This window comes from Vidua macroura, chromosome 12, assembly GCF_024509145.1.
Source record: "Vidua macroura isolate BioBank_ID:100142 chromosome 12, ASM2450914v1, whole genome shotgun sequence".
Lineage (NCBI taxonomy): Eukaryota > Metazoa > Chordata > Aves > Passeriformes > Viduidae > Vidua > Vidua macroura.
Window position 1 is genome coordinate 4,052,353 of NC_071582.1, and position 19,112 is coordinate 4,071,464.

Sequence of the window (19,112 nt, forward strand, 5' to 3'; positions counted from 1 at the left end):
GACATGGGGGAGAGAGTAAGGAAGGAGTTTTGAATGGGTTTTGCTTTCAGGAATGAGCTAATCATCTGGCTTTCTCAGTGTTAATATAAACAAAATAAAGTCACTGATTAAAAAAAAAGTGTCTTTTTTTTTCCCCTCATCAAAGGGCAAGAAGACTGCAAGCTCTTTCTTCAGAATGCCACTGAGAAATCGTCTGAAATTATTTTTGTGGAGTGTTGTTAGACACTGAACATAAAATCATCCTGAGTAAAATAACAGAAAAATGGAGTCCTTTTACATTTATAGGAAAATCAGACCTGTAAGGCCAGTATCTCCAGGGCAATCACTTCTGCCTCTCTCAGTCCCCTCTTGCACTCTGGTGTGGTTCAGAGCAGCAGGGAATCAGGCTGTTGAATGCCACGTAAGCTCCTTCTTAAAGGGGTCAAAGGGACCAAAGCTCTCCAGGGGAGCACCCAAAATGGCAGATTCAGCTTTCACTATATAAATTCACTAACACTGTGGGCAGAGAATAATTGTTCCTGTCTCCCATCTGAATAAAAAGCTGTCACATGAATTACTTTCTTTGAGTTTAAGAGGCTGGGGACTCCCCATCCCTGGAAGTGTTCAAGAACACATTGGATAGCAATGGAGCAACCTGGAGCAACCTGGGATAGTGGAAGGTGTCCCTGCAAGGGGTAGAATGAGAAGGGCTTTAAGGTCCCTTCCAACCCAAACCAGTCTGTGACTATGTGCTTCTGTGAAAATAGAAGAGTTAAAACTCAAAGAGATTTACCTGTATAAACAAGTTTTTGTCATACAGCTAAAATGCATCTAGATGAGAGAAACTGCCAGCATTAAGACCAACTAACACAAACCACTCCACTGACATTTCCAGATCCTGTAAATCACTGTAGTCTTATATTTTCCACCAAGATATTCCTCAAGAATCTTCCACTTCTTGAACCATTTGCCTCACATGGTTGATGTAAATTCTCTGTGAACTCAAAAAATAAGATCTTGCACCAGTAAGGGAGAGAGTTACCTACCTTGACATGCTGCATTAGCTGCTGCTTCTGCATATACACCAGCTGACACTGTGGGCACTTAAACACTCCCACTAACAACTTGCTGGTGTTCTGCAGGAAGTGCTCTTGGAGCAGCTTCTTCTTGTTAAAGACCATCTCACAAGAGCATTTGTAGATCACCCTTAAACAATTAAAGAAAGTAAATTCAGTCACTCTGCCTCAAGAAGACAATGTAAAAAGTTATCTCAGCAACTCAGAAAGGGATGGACTTCTGAGGAGGGCTGTGCTCTCCATGTATTGTCAACACACACCCACGTGGGCAACTGAACCAGTAACTCAACTGGGAAGAACATCAAAATGCCTCAGGCACATACCACAGCTTGCTAAAAATAAGTTTACTTCTATGCATATGCATAACCCCATGTGTATGAGCACAGACAGATGGGAACAAACACAAAGCATACCAGCCAGTTACACACTGCTTTCAATCCCACCTTTCCATAGTTCCTCACTTAAAGCACAGATTTTTGGCACTAGCTCAAGCCTTGGAGGGAACAGCTACAGGCTGGAAAAACCAGGAGGTTTCTCTCTAGTGATTTTTGGGGGCAACACTGCCTGGGATAACTCTCCTCTTCCCTTCAAGTGCCAGATGCCCTGGAGCCATCTACCAAGAGGTGCCACTGAGGGTCCTGCTGGACAAAGAGGTGACAATTAAGTTCCTTCTATGGATGTTTAGCTCTTGCCTGTCCAAAGCCCTCTCCTCCTACCCAGGAGACTGTGCTTGTACCAAGGCATGCTCTCGTTTAGAACAGACCCCTGCTGGCAGACAAAGAAACTGTGAGGGAAAGGGGGAATCCTGGAGCCATCCAGCAAAGGAGAAGAGATAAAGCCAAAACACTTACTGAGTAGTCTTGTGAGGCTCTGCTGGGTGCTGGCTGGCCACGTGAGCCATGGTGGTGTCAGCAGACTTGAAGGCCTTCGGGCAGAAAGAACACTTGTGGAAGACTTCGCAGTGTTTCTCCTGGATGTGCACTTTGAGTATGGCGAGGGTCATGAAAACAACTCCACAGTGGATGCACCTGGGGAGGCATGACAAAGAGCTGAGTTACAGCCACAGCACCACTTCCATCACACCCATGGAATGGCACAGATGAGAGGACGAGGCTGTGGCAGGCCCTTGATTCAATCAGTTCAATCTCTTCCATGTTAATGTGGAAGAGTCAAGGAGGAATATCATACAGAAATTCTGGGCAGAACTCACAGCTAAGTGCTAGCAACAAGCAAACAAGATCTATAAAAGAAACCTTCATAGACTGAAACAACCCAAAAAAGAATGAAGATGTGGTTCAACAGAGTGCCACCTGTGAAAGCCAATTTCAGCACAGGGCACAAGTGAAAGACTGAAGCAAAACTACCTGATGAGATCTCCCTGTGGCAAAAAGCAGCACAAATACCAGTTAGTCCCCAATACAAAATAAAGAGAAAGAATATCTAGTCAGAAATCTTCAGCAATTGCTACTCCACCGAGCTCCAGAAAATCACAACAGCAACAGCAAAGATACTGAGAACAATAGAAACACCCAAGGAACTGATAAAGCTCATTAAGATACAGGTGCTCCCTAGAAACTGCTTGTCTGGAAGGAGTGTCTGGGTGCTCAGGGAAGATAGAGGGAGAAGCAAAAAAGCATTCTTCTCAGCAGCTGAAAACAAGGCCAAGAGGAAAGCAGGGCCACCCTGCTGTTCCCAGCTTGCCTCTCCTCCAGACACACATCTGTGACAGGTCCTGCCTAATATACCCACAAGATGGCAACAACCAGCAGCCTCACTTCATTTAACTTTAACAATCCCCAGATCTGCCTGCTGTGCTCTGAGAGATGCCACACTCCAACTTACAAGGGCATGTGAGGATGCAGCCACCTGTCCTCACCTACCTCGAGCACACCAGCCACGGGGTTTGCCATCCCATAGGTGCACCTCTGCTGACCTGGGACCAGAACAGCCTCTCCCAAGGATATTCCACCAAAATTACACCAGTGGACAGATGTTAGAGCAGGGGAGCCCAGCCTGATAATGCAAGGGCCAACCTTGCATTGGTGGGATGTGAGAGATGCACAAGGGATAACCTCCTCACCTTATAAACAGGTTTTCCCTTCATTTCCCTCCTTTCCCTGAAGGCTGCGTCTGCCCACAGCACTGCTGGGGGATGTGTGCTCAGCGCTGCCACGGCACTGCTGGCACAGATGGACCCCAGCTATTGTGCACTGGAACAGCTCCAAGCCTGTATCATAAACAAACAAGCTGCTGGAATATCCTTCCCTCTGAACCAGCCTCCCAGCAGCGTTTAGGAAACAAGCCCAGGCTTTGAAGTTGCACTTCAAAAGACCATTAGGCAGAAGCCAGCCTGAAGGAGCCAAACTCTCTCCCTCACACTTTTAAAAAAACACAGAATTGCTGTTTTCTTAAATTTCAAGAGGGAAGCAGTGACAGAAGCTGGTGTGACCTTTGGGGAAGCATGAAGACATTCTCCTGGGGTAGTTCTGCCTTCAAGCCTGATCCTCAACCATATGAGACAGGGCGAGAGAGACTTTCTAGTACAGTAACACCAGGAACCAGATTATTATGGAAGAATAAATTCCCCAAGTATAAATGGAAGAACAAATACTAATCCTGGTGTCGTGGGGACAGGACATTTTCATGCTCATTATCCCAATCGTGGTTTCTGTTCCCTGTTCTCAGTTTGTTTTGTCTTCCTTCCCCCCCCCGGCTGGCTGCTGGCTTGCTGCTTGGCTTGCTTGCTGCTTCTGCTTGCTGCTGGCTGCCTGCTTTGCTGGCTCTGTTTTCCTCTCTCTTTTCTCTGCTTTTCGCTGGCTTGCTTTTTTGCCATTTTTTTTCCTTTTCCCCGGTTTCCGTTGTCCCCTTCCCCCCCCCCCCCCCCCCCCCGAAGACATCGGACCTACTCCGGGCAGGAGCTCCCCCGGGGTCTGCGAAAGAAGCTTCGTACCCTCTGCGGCGAAGAGAGATACAGCTCAACCCCCTTGGACTGGTGAAAACATCTGTGGTCATCTTGGGCTATTTCTCTTGTGCTGGGGAGTGTTTTTTGTTGTTCCTTAATAAACAAGTTTGTTCCACTTCCCCTCTGAAGGAATTCCTCCCGAACCCAGTGGTGGGGGGAAGTTGCGGAGGGTTTGGTTTCCTATAAGGGGCTCCTTTGGAGGTGTTTTCCCCTAATTTGTCCTAAACCAGGACACCTGGCAATAAGGAATGGCTGGTACATCCAAGAATATCCAATGGGCTTCCTCCACAAATTCTTCCTGAACTAAGAAGAGATGGTTCTGCCTGACGTTTGATTTTGGGAAGTACTTCATTAAGAATGATGAATGAAACAAGCACTAACTCAGGGTCAAACAATCACAGGTTAATTTAATTTACAGTAAATGGAAGTCTAAACAACAGTCACATTGTAATTAGGAATCCCAGTGCCAGAAGGACAAGGTCTCATAAACTAATTAGCTGAACAAAGTGGATGGAGGATGTCAAGGGGCTTGCCGTATAATTCCTGCAAATTGCAAATCCTGCTATCATCCTGAGTGTTGTTGGATCCCTCAGGGCAAGGAGGGTTGGCTGGAAGTCTTGGAAAGCATCCTGTGAGAGGAGATAACAGCTACAAGATGTTGTCTTAACCCTCAGAACGCTTCCTATGCCATCACCTTCCAGCCCATCAATTCTCCAAATGGCACCAAGCAGCATAATGAGTCCCAAATTGGTGGGGACAGCTGGCAGGGGCTTGGAAAAAGTGGGGAAGGTGACACTTGGAGCCAAGAAGAAAGGACCATTAAGGACAATCTTGTTGAGTTTCATTTTTAACTGTAGAAGACCATTCTCATTTTCAGTGCAATCACCAGCCATGACTCAATTCCAAATAAAACAACCATACCCCATTTTTAATTGAAAGCATAGGGTTATGAGCAGAAAAGGAGACAGAATAAGGACTTATCATAAAACCAAACCTGTGCTCCAGAAATTCAAGGAAAATAGGGACATAAAGAAATACAGCTAAAATCAAGCTGATCCTGGGAGGGATTTCAAGAATTCCTCAGCTTTTCAGCTCTGCAATTAAGAAATGTGAAAGAAAAGAATGAAGTCACTCCATGACTACAGGGCAGATGCCACAGATTATCTAGATATGGTTCTGCAACCAGAATTTATCTCTTCTGTTTTCAACAATGTCAATGACATCAGCCCTGCAGCAGGCATCAAGCAGGAAAACAAGAATGGCACAACCAGACATTGACCTGTCTAGTGGACTCAGCTTTCACAGATGAGCTTCAGTAGATGTGAATTAGAGGAGAAGTTAAAGAAATACACCTTTTAGAGAAGCTGGGTAAAACTAAAAAATCCTTAAGTATAATTTGTGAGCTTTGCCTTCATTTAGATCTTCATTCATGTCCCTGGAACAGAGAGTAGGTATCTGCTAATGACATCTGTAGACAGATGGGATTGCAGGATTCCCAGGTGCCACTGAAGTCCCAAGAACTGCACCAAACCCAAGTTAATTTTCTGACATCTCCTCCATAGCCCTTTTTCCATCTCAGGGAAAACATTTTTCCCTCCAGCTTTCCTCCTTCTCAGATTAACTCATTTTCAAACATCCCCAGTGTCACAGCCATTTAATATGTGATGGAATTAATTCTTTGTTGTGAGTTGGGTCTCCTCAAATTGGATCCCACATTAAAAAACCTTATCTGTATATAATTAAACTCAGAATTAGTTTGTTATGTGCCTCTTGTCTTCATGGTTGAAAGAAAAAGCTCTTGAAAACCTCAGTGTGATTCAGACCAAACCACACAGCAGAGCTTCCTGAAGTTGCAGACATCTTAAAAGAATGTCTCCAAGAGCAGAAATTGCCCTGTTTATTTGAATTCTCAGAGTATTTAATGGCAACCAAGAGAAAAAACAGAACTTTAAGGAAACTCAGAAGATCACCCAGTCTCATCTCCCAAGCAAATCATCATCTGTTAAGAACTGTGCTGCAGCTCAGGTGATCTAAATACACCATGGAGAAAAGGCTCGTAGGGAAAAGTAACATCTTATTAGAGCAAGCAGTTTAGTTGGAGAAAAGATATTGTACCACATCCAGAACCTTGGGAGCCTTCTCCACCTGTCTCAGCTCATGAGAAATGTTTGGAGATTTGCAGGGGCATAGAAGGAAATAATCTGTGCCCTTCTCATAAAGGCACACATCTTCAGCCCATTACAACTGACATAAATATAAATTCAAGCCTTAAGGAGATTTACAGGATTAAGATCTGCAATCTTTTTGCTGTAAGTATCAATCCTGAGACATCCAGCTGCAACATGAATTCAATACAAGAGCTTTTCAGCTCAAAGACACCACAAAATAATGTCTGCTCTCAGAAACCTCCCTTAAATCCAGTTAGTAATTATTTCCCATTTCAAATGTGTTTTGCCATGCAGAAAACCATGCCAGCCTCCAGCTACATCCACTTTCATTTCTGCTCTAAGTAAGACACAGTTCACAGTCACAGAATGTTTTGGGTTGAAAGGGACTTTTAAACTCATCCCATCCACTCCCTGCCATGGGCAGGGACACCTTCCATTATACCAGGTGGCTCCAAGTCCTGTTCAACCTGGCCTTGAACACTTCCAGGGATGGGTGTCCTAGTTTCAGATGGAACAGAGTTAATTTCTTCTCAGTAGCTGCTACAGTGCTGTGTTTTGGATTCAGAATGAGAATAACACTGATAGCACACTGATGTTTTGTTTTTTGCTAAGCTTATTCTAAGTCAAGGACCATTTTTGTGTGTTTGTGTGTCTCCTGCTCTGCCAGTGAGAAGACACACAAAATAAACTGGGAGGGAACACAGCCAGGACAGACACAGCCACAACCTCACAAGCACAAGCAAATTGCAGAGGTGTAAATCCCAGCTTGCCAGGGAGCCTGAGCTGCACACACCTGAAGCCAACTTTGCGGGAGTAGTGTAGGCAGTTCTCCTTGACGTGGGTCTGGAAGTAGGCGGAGCGGCACACGGCTCCGCACTCGGGGCAGCAGTACGGGGACTTGTGAGCATGGATCCTCTGGTGGGCACAGTAACTGCACTGGTTGGGAAGCATCATCTGGCACACTTGACACGTCTGATGGAAGAAAGGTTACATTAGTTAGTTATTCTCTACTTGGGGTTTTTTCCTCCCAAATTCACCCTAGAAAACTCCCAGGTTTAAAGGAAGAACAGGCATAATAGCAGCAGCATCAACTCCACAAAGTTCTTTAACTAGTCGCCTTATCACCTTTTCCCAACATCTTCCACAGTTAACCATTCCCAAATAAAAGTTACATATTTAAACCACATCTTCTATGGTTTATTTCCTTTTTCCCCATAAAAAAGGAAAGCAAACTCTTTCACTTCTGAGCTCTGATGATGTTCTGAATGCTCAGCACTTTCATTTCCTGACTTGAGAAGGAGAGCAGTTTTTGCAACAAGCACTCACCCCACACCAAAACATCACAAAAAAGGAGGAAAATTATAACCTGGCTCTAAACACCTGATGCTGAAGGCAGTGCAGTCCTGATGTGCACCTTCCCCATCGAAACAACTGCTGTGTCTCTTGCAAAATTTCTTTGTATCAGATGAAATTTGAACTTTCCAAGACCACAAACTATATGTTTGCCTTATAGAAACTTCCTGATGACCAGAAATAATGCAAAGCCTTTTTCCCTCCCTGTTTCATCCTTAATGAAATCCATTTTTACACACATGCTTACTATCAAAACCTATTTGCAGAAGCATCATTTACTCGACATGTAAAGTTTTTATGTGAATGTATCATCCCATTTTCAACAGCTGTCAAAAGCTGCTCCCTTTCACAGGTGTCTCGACTCTCTGTACTCCTTCAAAGTCCAGGAGCAGCTACTCCCCCTCTGTAGGAAGCACAATACTGGATGCCTGAGCAGGAGTAGAGCTGAAGCAGATCCCAGCCCACTCTGAGCCCTCCAGGAGCAAAAACTGTCTTCCAACATTTATCATCCCATGAAAAATCACTCCTCTAACTTAAGAATGAACAACAGCACGCAGCTAATTATGGATTATCAAATCAAGTAATTTAACTAAATAATTTCCATGGACTTCACTGCTGGCAGCCAGGGTAGGAACATGAGACAGAAGCCCCCAAATCTGACAAAAAATAGAATAAAATTAATAGCCAGCTCCCTTTTCTGTATCATTTCTATTTCATGCTGCACTTCTGTGATGCTCCACTACATAACACCCATCAGGGAAATGTCAAAACCCCTGCAGGTAAGAGAAAGCATCACTTACAATAAAATGCAAAGCTGTGACAAACCTGAAAGGTTCATGGGGTGGAAGGGAATAAAAAATTAGGCACTCAAAAGTGAAAGCTGCAGAAATTGCCAAATACCTGAAAAGCTTTGGATGTGATCTGAGATATGTCACAACTCAAGTTTAGAGGAGAAACAGTTTCTCCAGGAAGGAGAGAAATTAGTGGAAAAATCACATGGTAGGACTCCCATGTACACACCCATAGGAAATTAAAGGAAGCTCAAGAGCATTTCAAATGCTGCAGAAGTCCCCTAATTTCAGCAAAGAAAAACAGTGCAAATGGGCCATGGGAATGGGAAAATGAGAAATAGAAAATCCCCCAGGATCTCTCTGCAAGGAGCTGAGCGGGACCTTTAATTCTCCAATGCACTCAATCCCCAAGTAAGAGCTACAAAAGTATGTAATAAGCAATAAATTAATAGTAAATAAGAGCAGTAAGTAATAAGTAAAAGCAGTTTTATTGTGTTTAAGATATTTTTTCTAACTGGCTTGAGAATGGAGAATTTATCTCCCTGGCATTGTTAAAATGGGACTCTTCTTGCTGTGATCTCAACTAATATGTAAGGCAGAGCCACCACAAGCACAAGCTGAAAGCACCTTTGCCCGAGTCACTCAGTGAGAAACACTCTCTCCAGATCCTGCCTTGTCAAAGCCAATTTAGTTTTGATTTTAAGTCAGTTTGAGGCTCACCTCTTCGTCCCCCGCATGTCATACCCACTGCTCCCAAAATCAATCAGCACATGTTGAAAACCTGAATTTTCATCACCCTGTGTGTTCTTGTGCTGGATTTAAATATGCCAAAACCACTCAGTATTTGATGAGCTCCATGCCTGGGTGCTGCTGCCTGGGATGTCAGAGGAGCAGCTCCTGTTAACTCCTGCGTTATGTGAAAGGCTCCACGGGGACCAAAACCATACCAACATAGGCCAGAAAAGTTTGGGGACTGTGAGTGAGAGGCACCAAAATTGTGGTTATCTACTTCAGGCCTGGCAGAAAGCCTGCAAGAAAGTGTGGACACATGATACAGGAATAAAAAGCAAGACTCAGTGAAGATAAGGCTAAATTAATTCATTGCTCCTGCAGACACCACAGAAGGATTCCCACACTGACACCACACACCACAGGGGGGACATAAACCAGCCCAAGCCTCCAAATTCAGATTGTCTTGTGGAAGAGACAAGACAGTGGGCAGTAAATAGAGAAAGAAGAGAGATGAGACACAAGGATAAATGAGTAAGAATAAGGAAACTCTCATCCTTAAGCAATATTACTTCTGGACTTGGGAAAAGTCAATGCAGCTTCTCCCTTCTGGGCCCATGGAACAATCCAGGCTCTCCAGAGATGTCAACAACCAAATGGGTAAGGAAGATCTGAGCTGCAATGGGTCAGGCTACCTGGATTTCCCAAAAAGCTTTGCAACATCCTTCACTACAGGATTTTGAGGAAACTAAGGTACCACCACATAAGAGAAGGAGTTTGCTTGGATAAGTGGTCAGAAGAAAAGAATAAGCAGTCCTTTGACAGAGCAAGGTCCCCAGGAAGTTCTGCTGGCATTTGGGCTCTTCAAAATAACCTCAAAGTATCTGGGAAAGCTAAACAGAAAAGATTGATGATCATAACCTAGTAACTCAACATGTTGTAGATAAGGGCTGACCACGAGGGCTGGCTGCAAAAAGAATGTTCAGGGCTGAGGGTAATAAAATTAACCAAGCAAAGAACATACCAGAGCTGAGGAAGGTTCCAGTAAGAGAAAAAAAAACATAACTGGTATCTCCTGCTCACACTCATCCTTTTCTCAACACAGCAGAAGACATGAGACCAGACATCCTGCCAGGAGGATTACAGGAGGTTCTGCTCATCCCTTTTGCACCAGGAGCTGCTGCACTTGTCAGGAGCCAATGTGCAGCCGTGCTGGGCTCCCCACCAAACACTTAGTCTTGGACATGGAGTGGTTCTTCCTTTTGCAACTCTTCTGCTTCGTATGAGAAATTATAACTTGGTTCCAGATGTCACATTTTTATCTCTCTACTAGTTTTCCATGACTTTTCAAAGAAGTCTGGCAGCAATTTGAGACATTCATTAGTCAGTTATTTCTAAAACATGTTACCAGGACAGGATTCAGTTGTGTAATGTCTGTGTTTTTCATACTCCCATAGCCTATGCTTTAATCAAGACTTATTACAAATTTTCTTTAATTCTGGTTTGCCTGCCACATTTCATTTGGGCTTTTCTTCCACAAGTTACATTCACACACAGACAAATGCTCAGAACCTCAGCCATTTTGGAATACTTGAGCTGATTCCCATTTTCATTTATTAACTTCTTCAAAAGGGGAAAAAAATTAAATATTCACTGAGATACAGTGCAGATTGAAAAAAATATACTACTCAAAAAAGTTTGTCTGTTAAACCCAACCCTGTGGCCACAGAGGTGTTTGTAAATCAGGGCATTTATAGTAACACACGGTTTTGCCTCAGACAGTGCCCGTGGAAAGGGAACTGGCACAAGCAAAGAAACATTCGAGCAGTTTTAGTCTCTTTGCTGTTCCAGAGTTAAGTGATGGTGATGAAGTCCGTATCTACTTAAGAGCTGCCCCCAGACTACAAGGGTCCACCTTGACATGATCATCATGGAGCTTCAGTAAAAAACACTTAGGCAGCAACCCTATGGCATGGAACCAGGGCTAGGAAAAAGATTCACAAGCCAAATTATCTCTAAAAAAAAAATTACTAAGTACTCAAAGTTAAACAGTCATAGGGGAACAGAAACTGTATTTGCAGACTGTTAATGTTTCAAAGAATACTTGCCCCTAACATATTCAAACCAAAAATCCCCTACCCTAAAGCCCCAGTTCTTCCCAAATTCAGCCTTTTGCAAGCTATAATTTTTCTGCTTCAGGCAGAGCTGCTGGGGCAGCCAAAGGGTCACAGAGATTAGAAGGATCCTCTTGCTATTAAAAAGTAGTGACCAATTACTACTTAAAGTTAACTTTTAACTTCTCAGTAGCTCTCCCTTCCTGCCTGCTGGGATCAATGCCAGCACCTGTATCCCTCAGCAGGGATGCCTGGACTACAGTAGTGCCATGTGCAGGCTCTGGGAGCACAGCTGGCACACCTTCATATCCCTGCCCTCCATGCTCCCCTTCCCGCATCCCTCTGGGATCACTGGTTGTGGGCCACACTACAGTCAAGCTCCAGATGCCTGGAGGGCTATTTTTGACTTATTTCAACCATCCAGGTGACAGCACTGCTGCACAGCATTTTACCAATCTGAGGAGAAGCAGCAGGCAGAGAACTGAACCTGCTGTTGCTGTGATAACTGAACTATACTCCTGCCAAGGGTCTCTCTAAATGAACACACACCATTGCATTAACATGTTCAATTAATGGATGAAAAATACCCCTCCAACAGAAACCCAAGATTATTCATTTGAAGAAGAAAAACCTAGAACCCTAATGTAGAGATTTTATTCTAATTAACCATATCCAAGCACAACAGTTGTTGTTATTTCCTTAGATTATAGCTGCCTATTTTGTCAGCCTAAGGAGCCAATGCCACTCAGGGAGCTTGCCTGACCTTCAGCTCACTCCCACCTCACATCAATTCATCCTCAGCCTCATTGTTGCATCCTTCCTCCTCCCACTGACCTTTTGTATTTGTATCCTTGAACCTCACTAACTTTTCAACACTCCCAAATCCAGTGTCCTCCTCAGACCTGCACCAAGACCAACTCCTACACACACATCTCAATCATCCCAACAGTAAGGCACTCCAATAAAAACTTAACTCTGGAAACTAAGGCCATTAAATAAACACAAAATGCATTTTTTATACATGGAAAAATCCCTGCTTAAAGCATCGGTGTAAATCTAGAAACTCAACAGCTTAGAGAAACAAAGTGGAAATGCAATGGAAAAATCCACTAGCATCACAGATCTTAGACAACATTGCATCAAATCAGCTTACTTCTGAATTTGCAAAATCTGTAGCTCTTTTCTCTTTATGATCTCAGCTGTAATTTCAAGAATTTCAGTTTTGAAATATTTTCTTTTGACCCACTGTACCAGGTTTATGTGGCAAGGTTTTGGTTGGGAGGGGCTGCAGGGGTGACCTCTGTGAGAAGACACCAGAAGCTGTTCCCCTGTCAGACAGAGATCTGTGATGGACCTGTCACTGGCCAAGACTGAGCTCTTGAGCAGCACCTCTGGGATAACAGATTAGGAAAAGGTAAAAGATGCTGTGCAGCAGCTGGGGAAGAGGAGTGAGAAGACATGAGAGTAAGGGATGCAGCACCCAGGGTTCTCTGGATTGGAGATTGTGTTTATTGCCCATGGTGTTTGCAGCAGCATTAGACACCTCAGAGGGCACCTTCTCCTCACAGCAGGATAGAGCAGACCACCACCACTACCTGAGCTCTCATTCCCCTGCCTGTCACCCACAGAGCTCTCCAGTCACAACTCCAGGTTACCTGGGGCACAATCACAGGTGCCCAGGAAGAAGAAGAATGCAGGAGCAATACTCTTCCCTTTAGTGCCAGCAAACACCAGCTTCCAGCCCAATTTCCATCCTGTCTCCAGCTATTCTCTCTTCCTCACTCTCAGCCGTGTCCTGGCCTCCAGTTCACAGCCCTGCTCCTTATCATCTTCCCTCCAGCTGTCCTCAGTCCTCTGGGGCCTGCAGGACCACCAGGACCAGGTATGGGTGGGGAAGGAGGAGACAGATTGGTTCCTCATGGCAACAAACTGATCCCTCAGATCACAAACTGATTTAAGCAGACCATGGAGCTACACACACCCTGGCTTTTCTTCCTCACCAGCCTCTCCTCCTCATCCTGATGCTCTGGTTTGGCCTTGGGTGCAGGCTCTGCTATCCTGCCACTTTGTCTTCACTCCCAGCAATCCCTGCCTGGAGCTCCATTTCCCCAACATGCTTTCATCATAATATCTTCCACCCCTTTGCTTCTACAAAATCTACAGGGAAAATTTCCATAAAAAACAAAATCCATCCTTGCTAGTACCTAAGGACTGCATTAATTACTCTTGGTTTGGGACAGGGAGAAAACTGTGTTTTATGGGGCCAAGGGTATTTTTTGCTGATTTTCAACCCTCTTGTTTTCAAAATTAAAACATGAACTTAAAGGGAGGAAAGAAAAGAAAAATAGGAAAAATACATGCTGCCTTTCTTCTTTTGCTGCTGGGAAATTATCAGGGCAGCATGTGGTTCTGCTAGCTCCTGGCAAGTTTTAGCCAATAAATTATAAAGCACTGATTTAAGATGGAGAAGGAAGAAGAAAAAGAAAAGGCAGCAATAAAATTGCTTTTAAATTACTTGTGTAGATGGTACATAAATAGGACACATCACAACTCATTGAAAAATTTTTATTGGACAAAAAAAAAAAGAGAAAAGAAAAAGGAAAAAAGTAAGGACAACAAAATGTTCAAGAAAATTCAGAGGTCCTGAGTTAATGTTTTCTACTTTATTTGAGTTGCTAGCTACCTTGGTGCATTTTGGGTGGTCAAGTCAAATAAGAAAGGAAAAGAAAAAAGGATTAAACATCTCTGGTTACCAGTAGATAGACAAGTATGTCCAAGAGGGTCAGGAAGTACTTTTAATTCTTGCCCATTATTGTGCACTGGTCTTTCCTTGCCAAGAAAACAAATAAGCTCTGGGTCAAAACTAGTTTGTGTCCTTTGTTCCGTTACTTCTGCTGCAAAGCTCTTCCAGAATTCATTCCTGTGATGATTACAGACTGTCTTCTGATTTTCTGTGTAAATCTATTTCAGTCTGTTCTTGCATCATTATTGCCCCTAAATTAAAAAGCTCCTTTCTACAAAGATCACACCAGATACAGGTTGAGAGTGGATACAGAGAACACACTGTAATGATAAGCACATCCAAAATGCAGGCACCAGGAGCTGCATGGGCTTTGTTCCTCTCCTGTAATTTGAGCCCTGAAAACTGTCTGATGCTGATGAGTTGCCCAGAGCTATTCCTGTGAGCACAGGAAGTACTTCTTGAGGGCAGATTTTGTTTCTGGTGGGGGAAAAAGGTGCCACTATACTCACCTTAATCCTCTGTCTGCTTCAGTGCTGAAGGAGACCTACCCTCATTTACGATGCCTAGCTGAACTCATAAAGGGGTTTTAATTTCCCCTTAGGAGATCATATTTCCATTTCTGGTCATTCTTCCCTCAGTTATTCCAGTCTATCCTGGTAAACAAAACAATACACTCCTCTCCAACTTGGTTATTTCTAGCACGAGGGAGCATTACCACAGCCCTGACTGGTGCTGCAGATTGACGTAAGTCTCCTGCACAGTTGTGCCATCTCAGTCATTCAAAGAGTTCTCAAGACCAAAAATCCTGCCTTTGGGTGCTTTTCATACCTTTCATACTCAGTCTTCAAGATCATCTAGAACCTCCTGTAAAATATTCCTCATTTTCCATAACTTCTTACTTTGTTAGTTTGGTTCAGCAAATTTTTTAACACAGTCACCCTCCAAAGTCTCCTTAACATAAATATTTACTCCACAGATACCCAAAACCATCCCTCGGGAGATCTCAAAAGCCTGATCCCAGCTGCAATTATTTCTGGGAGTTTACCTAATTCTGCTCCAACCTCACAATCCAACTTCTCCAGTATATCCATTCTTCATGCAGTCCTCTAACAACCATCTCATTGAACATCAAGGAGATGAGGCTAAACTCATTTCTCAATTCCAATAATAAAGATTAGTTTGGCATAAACTACACCTACTTAAATATCCTTCCTCCCCCTCTCACCCCCTAAAAATCTTGCTCTAGAACACACCACTGTATCAGACCAAACAGACCTGAAGTTACATGGAACATGTGGTACCACCTCTTCAACATCTGTCAAGCATAATGCCTACACAGACCACAACTTCTGGTTTGAACAAATCCAACCTGCCAGCTATTCAAATTCCTATACTGCTTCCTTCTTGCAGTTCAGCAATGGAAAAGGTCCCACTGAGCAACTTGATTCACAAGCTTGAAAAATTGCAGAATTGGTCTCACTAGTTGCAAAAAAAAGGCAAAGTCACTCTGATCCATTAAGATGATCCATTCAAAACATACATCTAATAAATCCAGTTATTTATGCTTCTGAAGTGGATTATTCAAGCCTGTATCCCCCCCTGCAAGCCACAGAGATCCCATCCCACCACGGTATTCAGCTGGGAGGAACTGCCTTCATCCTACACATATTCTGTACCAAAATAAACCCTGCTGCACTCTGAGCAGCTGCAATCATGTACATGTTTAAAAATACAACATTAAGGTCAAGCTCTCCATCATTTTTGTAAAGGTCTTTCCTTTAGAAAACCACAGCACCTTCTAAACCACATGATCATCCCCCTCTCTTCCTCCCCCTTGCTCCAAATCTCCTCCTTTCCCTGCTGTCTAAGCCACATCGCTATCTTTCTTCCTTCCTGCAATAGAACTGTGACCCAGCCATGTCACTCACATTTTGGCCACTCCTAGGAAAGTAATTTACAATTATCCATCCCATTTATGCAGGATTTACCCACAGCCATGTAGGAGTGTAACACCAGGTATTTCCCAAGCCAATATCTGGAAGAAAGAGAAAAACCAAAAATCCCCTTTCAAGTAGCTCTGGGAAACCTGAAAATGTCAGAGTAATTCACAAAGTCATGGTAAGAAATTCCAATTAAAGTGAAAAGGCTTCAGTATCAGCACAGGATAAGTTTTCTCATGGAGCAGAGACAGCTTAAGCTCTTCCCCCTCTCCAATCAAATCATTCCTGCCTCTTATCACAGGGTGCTCGTCCTTCAGCTTCTGGGTAACTGAAAACATCATACTGGAAAATAAGTCTCTTTCCTGCTATTTCTTTTCTCCATCAACCCGGGTGGATCAGCCCTTCCTTCATAGCAAGGTGCCACACCAAAGCCATGTCCAAAATAGATTTTGAGTTAAAAGCACCATAACTGAGCACTTCAAAGCCTGCTTGGTTTCACAAGTTACAGTCACACTGGATGTGCATCCAGATTTGGTGTCATTTAACAGAAAAGCTTTCAAGAACACAGATCAAAAATCACCTGGCTTATTTTCCATAGGTCTCCATCTTCTAGTACAAACCCAGATGCTGTGGATAAATTGCTTTTATCCTTTTCCTTCAGCTGAAGTTGCTCTTTCCATTATACATTCATCTACCCTTTCCAAGCATCTTCGTTTTTTAGGGACAATCTGGTACCAAGCATCTGAATAGTCACAGATTAAAAGCTTTTGGCCATAATACAAAGGGGACCTGCTTTGCTACTTCTGGAAGCTCCTTAGAAGGCATAAATCAAGACAAGTCTTTATGTGGAAAGCATCAGTACTTCCTAGTTTCTCAGTGAGGCATGGCAAAGAGTTTGTGCCTGAATTCTGAGACAGAATAAGAAATTTTAAACTACAAAAATTTTCCAAATTATCAGAGTGCAGTTTTTTGCTGTCTTTAAGAAACTATGGCAATCGCACCCCATACCACCACTTCTAAACCAGCATTTCAACACAGTGAGACAGACATCAGGTATGGAGGAAAAAATACACAGCTTTTGTTCAAAATGCACAAAATCATGATAAAACTCTAGCTAATTAGTCTCTTGAGATCTAGGGATGTGGTTCATAGCCAAGTTTGCCCACAACAATTAATACTATTTCTGCATTCTGACAGATTGCTGTGGATCAAGAACGACAACTGGTGTGGACTGTGGTTTTAATTAGATGTACCAGTATGTAAATCAACATCTTCTGCCCTGTAGACATAGTGGTTTTGAACCATTACCAGGGCACTAAAATATGTTCACTACGGGTGTTACATCAATGCCTTCCTCAGCAACCCAATTTCAGAGAATCAGAGAATCCCACACTGGTTTGGGTTGGCAGGGACCTTGAAGACCATCTCGTTCCACCCCTCTGCCATGGGCAGGGACACCTCCCACTAGACCAGGTTGCTCCAAGCCCCATCCAACCTTGCCTTGAATATTTACGGGGATGGGGCAGCCACAGCTTCTCTAGGCAACCCACGCCAGGGCCTCACCCCATCACAGGGAAGAATTTTTCTACACCCAATTTCCACCACTGCACCAAAAAACAAGTGTCCTGGCTCAACTCTGCAGATGGAAACCAGAGTTTTTAACCGGTTCTACCATGTAAGAAAGTGTTTGCAAAATCAGTCATTTGATCCTCTCCTGCTTATACCAACACTTCTCTTTTTTCTGACCAAACCAGAAAGAACAACCCAAGGAATTAACCTAATACAGAGTCAGGGTATCTTTCAGAAAGTGGTGGCCATGTTCTCCTGTTCCAGGAGTTTATGACACACATTCCAACAGCTTCACCTACGACCTCCTCACACCAGGATTAACAGCATTACATTCATTAATACCCTATATGCAAAACCTTCAGCTTCTCAGACCTTGATACTGCTGGGAGCTACACTGTGTTATCCACGTGGCACACATGATGTGAAGGTCACCCATACCTTTTCCCTTGGACAGCTCAGAGAATCAGGGATCCTTATGAGACCACTGAATTTCACCCATCCTTTCACCTCTCAGCCCAGTGACACCAAACACCTGGGCTCTGGTAAAAGGCAGTGGGATGGTTTCCATCAGCTACTGCTAAATCCAGACACATCATTACAGGCATGGGGCACAAATGCTTATTTCCTTTAGAAATGTAACAACTTTACTGAAACAGATGTTCTGGGAACAGCATGGAGCACCACCGGGCAGCCTGGAGGACAGCAGATATACAGTGGAAAAGGACTCCCAGAGCAGTGCATGCATCCTGTGGAGTGTAAACATGGGAAGATCTAACAGGGAGGAACTGGTTTCAGGACATCAAAAGTAGTCTCTTTTTCCAGTGCTTCTCTTCAGAAAAATACCGCAAAAATAATCTCACATCTAGCAGAACTACTTGATGTGAGAGGCGTAAACGCTATTCTTGGTTAAGTTACAGAATAAATTATTTGATTACAAGCTAAAAATACTTACTATCACACATTCTTTTCCTCTTTAAGGAGCTCTTGAATTGATAATCCCACAACAGAAATAAGGAAGTACATTTTTAATGCCACTGATTAACATTTTAGATTACTTTGGAGCATTCACTGTATCCCTTCTCCTGGAAGTTTTAATGCCAGACTGCTGACATTTCCTAAAAAGCATTATAGTTGAAAAATAAGTTGGTGCGTTGACAGAGCGCAGCGCTCACTGACCTGCCTCAGGCAAGAAACCTGATTATGTGGCCACACTGATCCCTTTTGGCCTTGTCATTTTTTACGACATCAAAACCATTCAGCCATAATCTATTTTTTTTGGTGGCTGATGAATTTAAGATTACAAACTATCTAAATGGGACCACAGCAACCTCAATAATCCTGCAAGCCATTCAAGCAGCACAGGGAGGCTCTGAAGAGTGCAGGTGTTCTGACAGCCATGGTAGAGATGTGGTCATCTTCCCAAACAATGGCATGGAGTCCTGTTTTTTTGCAGCCCTTGCTTTGGGAGCCAGCTCTACTGGCAGCCACACCTACCTGGAAAGCTTTCACCTCATCCAAAGAGATAAGGAGAAAGGAGTCCTCCTCCTCCTCAACTGCAGACTGGTTAACACTTAAACAAGACTAACCGTGTCTTCTAAAATAAAAGCCATAATCAAAGTGTATGGTCCTGGTCCACAACAATAATCATCTTCTCTTCATCAGGGGAAACCTAAGCTAGAGTTCAATTT

The 19,112-nt window shown here is 43.5% G+C and overlaps 1 protein-coding gene across 5 annotated transcripts in view; it reads right to left on the minus strand.

Annotated features, from left to right (window-relative positions):
• The window catches only part of ZNF592 (zinc finger protein 592), a 35,723-nt gene that overhangs the window by 9,568 nt on the left and 7,043 nt on the right, over window positions 1–19,112 (minus strand). For all 5 annotated transcript variants that reach the window (XM_053988863.1, XM_053988867.1, XM_053988865.1 and 2 more), the window contains 3 exons: window positions 6,979–7,157; window positions 1,907–2,083; window positions 1,026–1,185 (listed from right to left, as the gene is read on the minus strand). In XM_053988863.1, coding sequence (XP_053844838.1) covers window positions 1,026–1,185; window positions 1,907–2,083; window positions 6,979–7,157 — 516 coding nt within the window. The remainder of the gene's footprint in view (window positions 1–1,025; window positions 1,186–1,906; window positions 2,084–6,978; window positions 7,158–19,112) is intronic.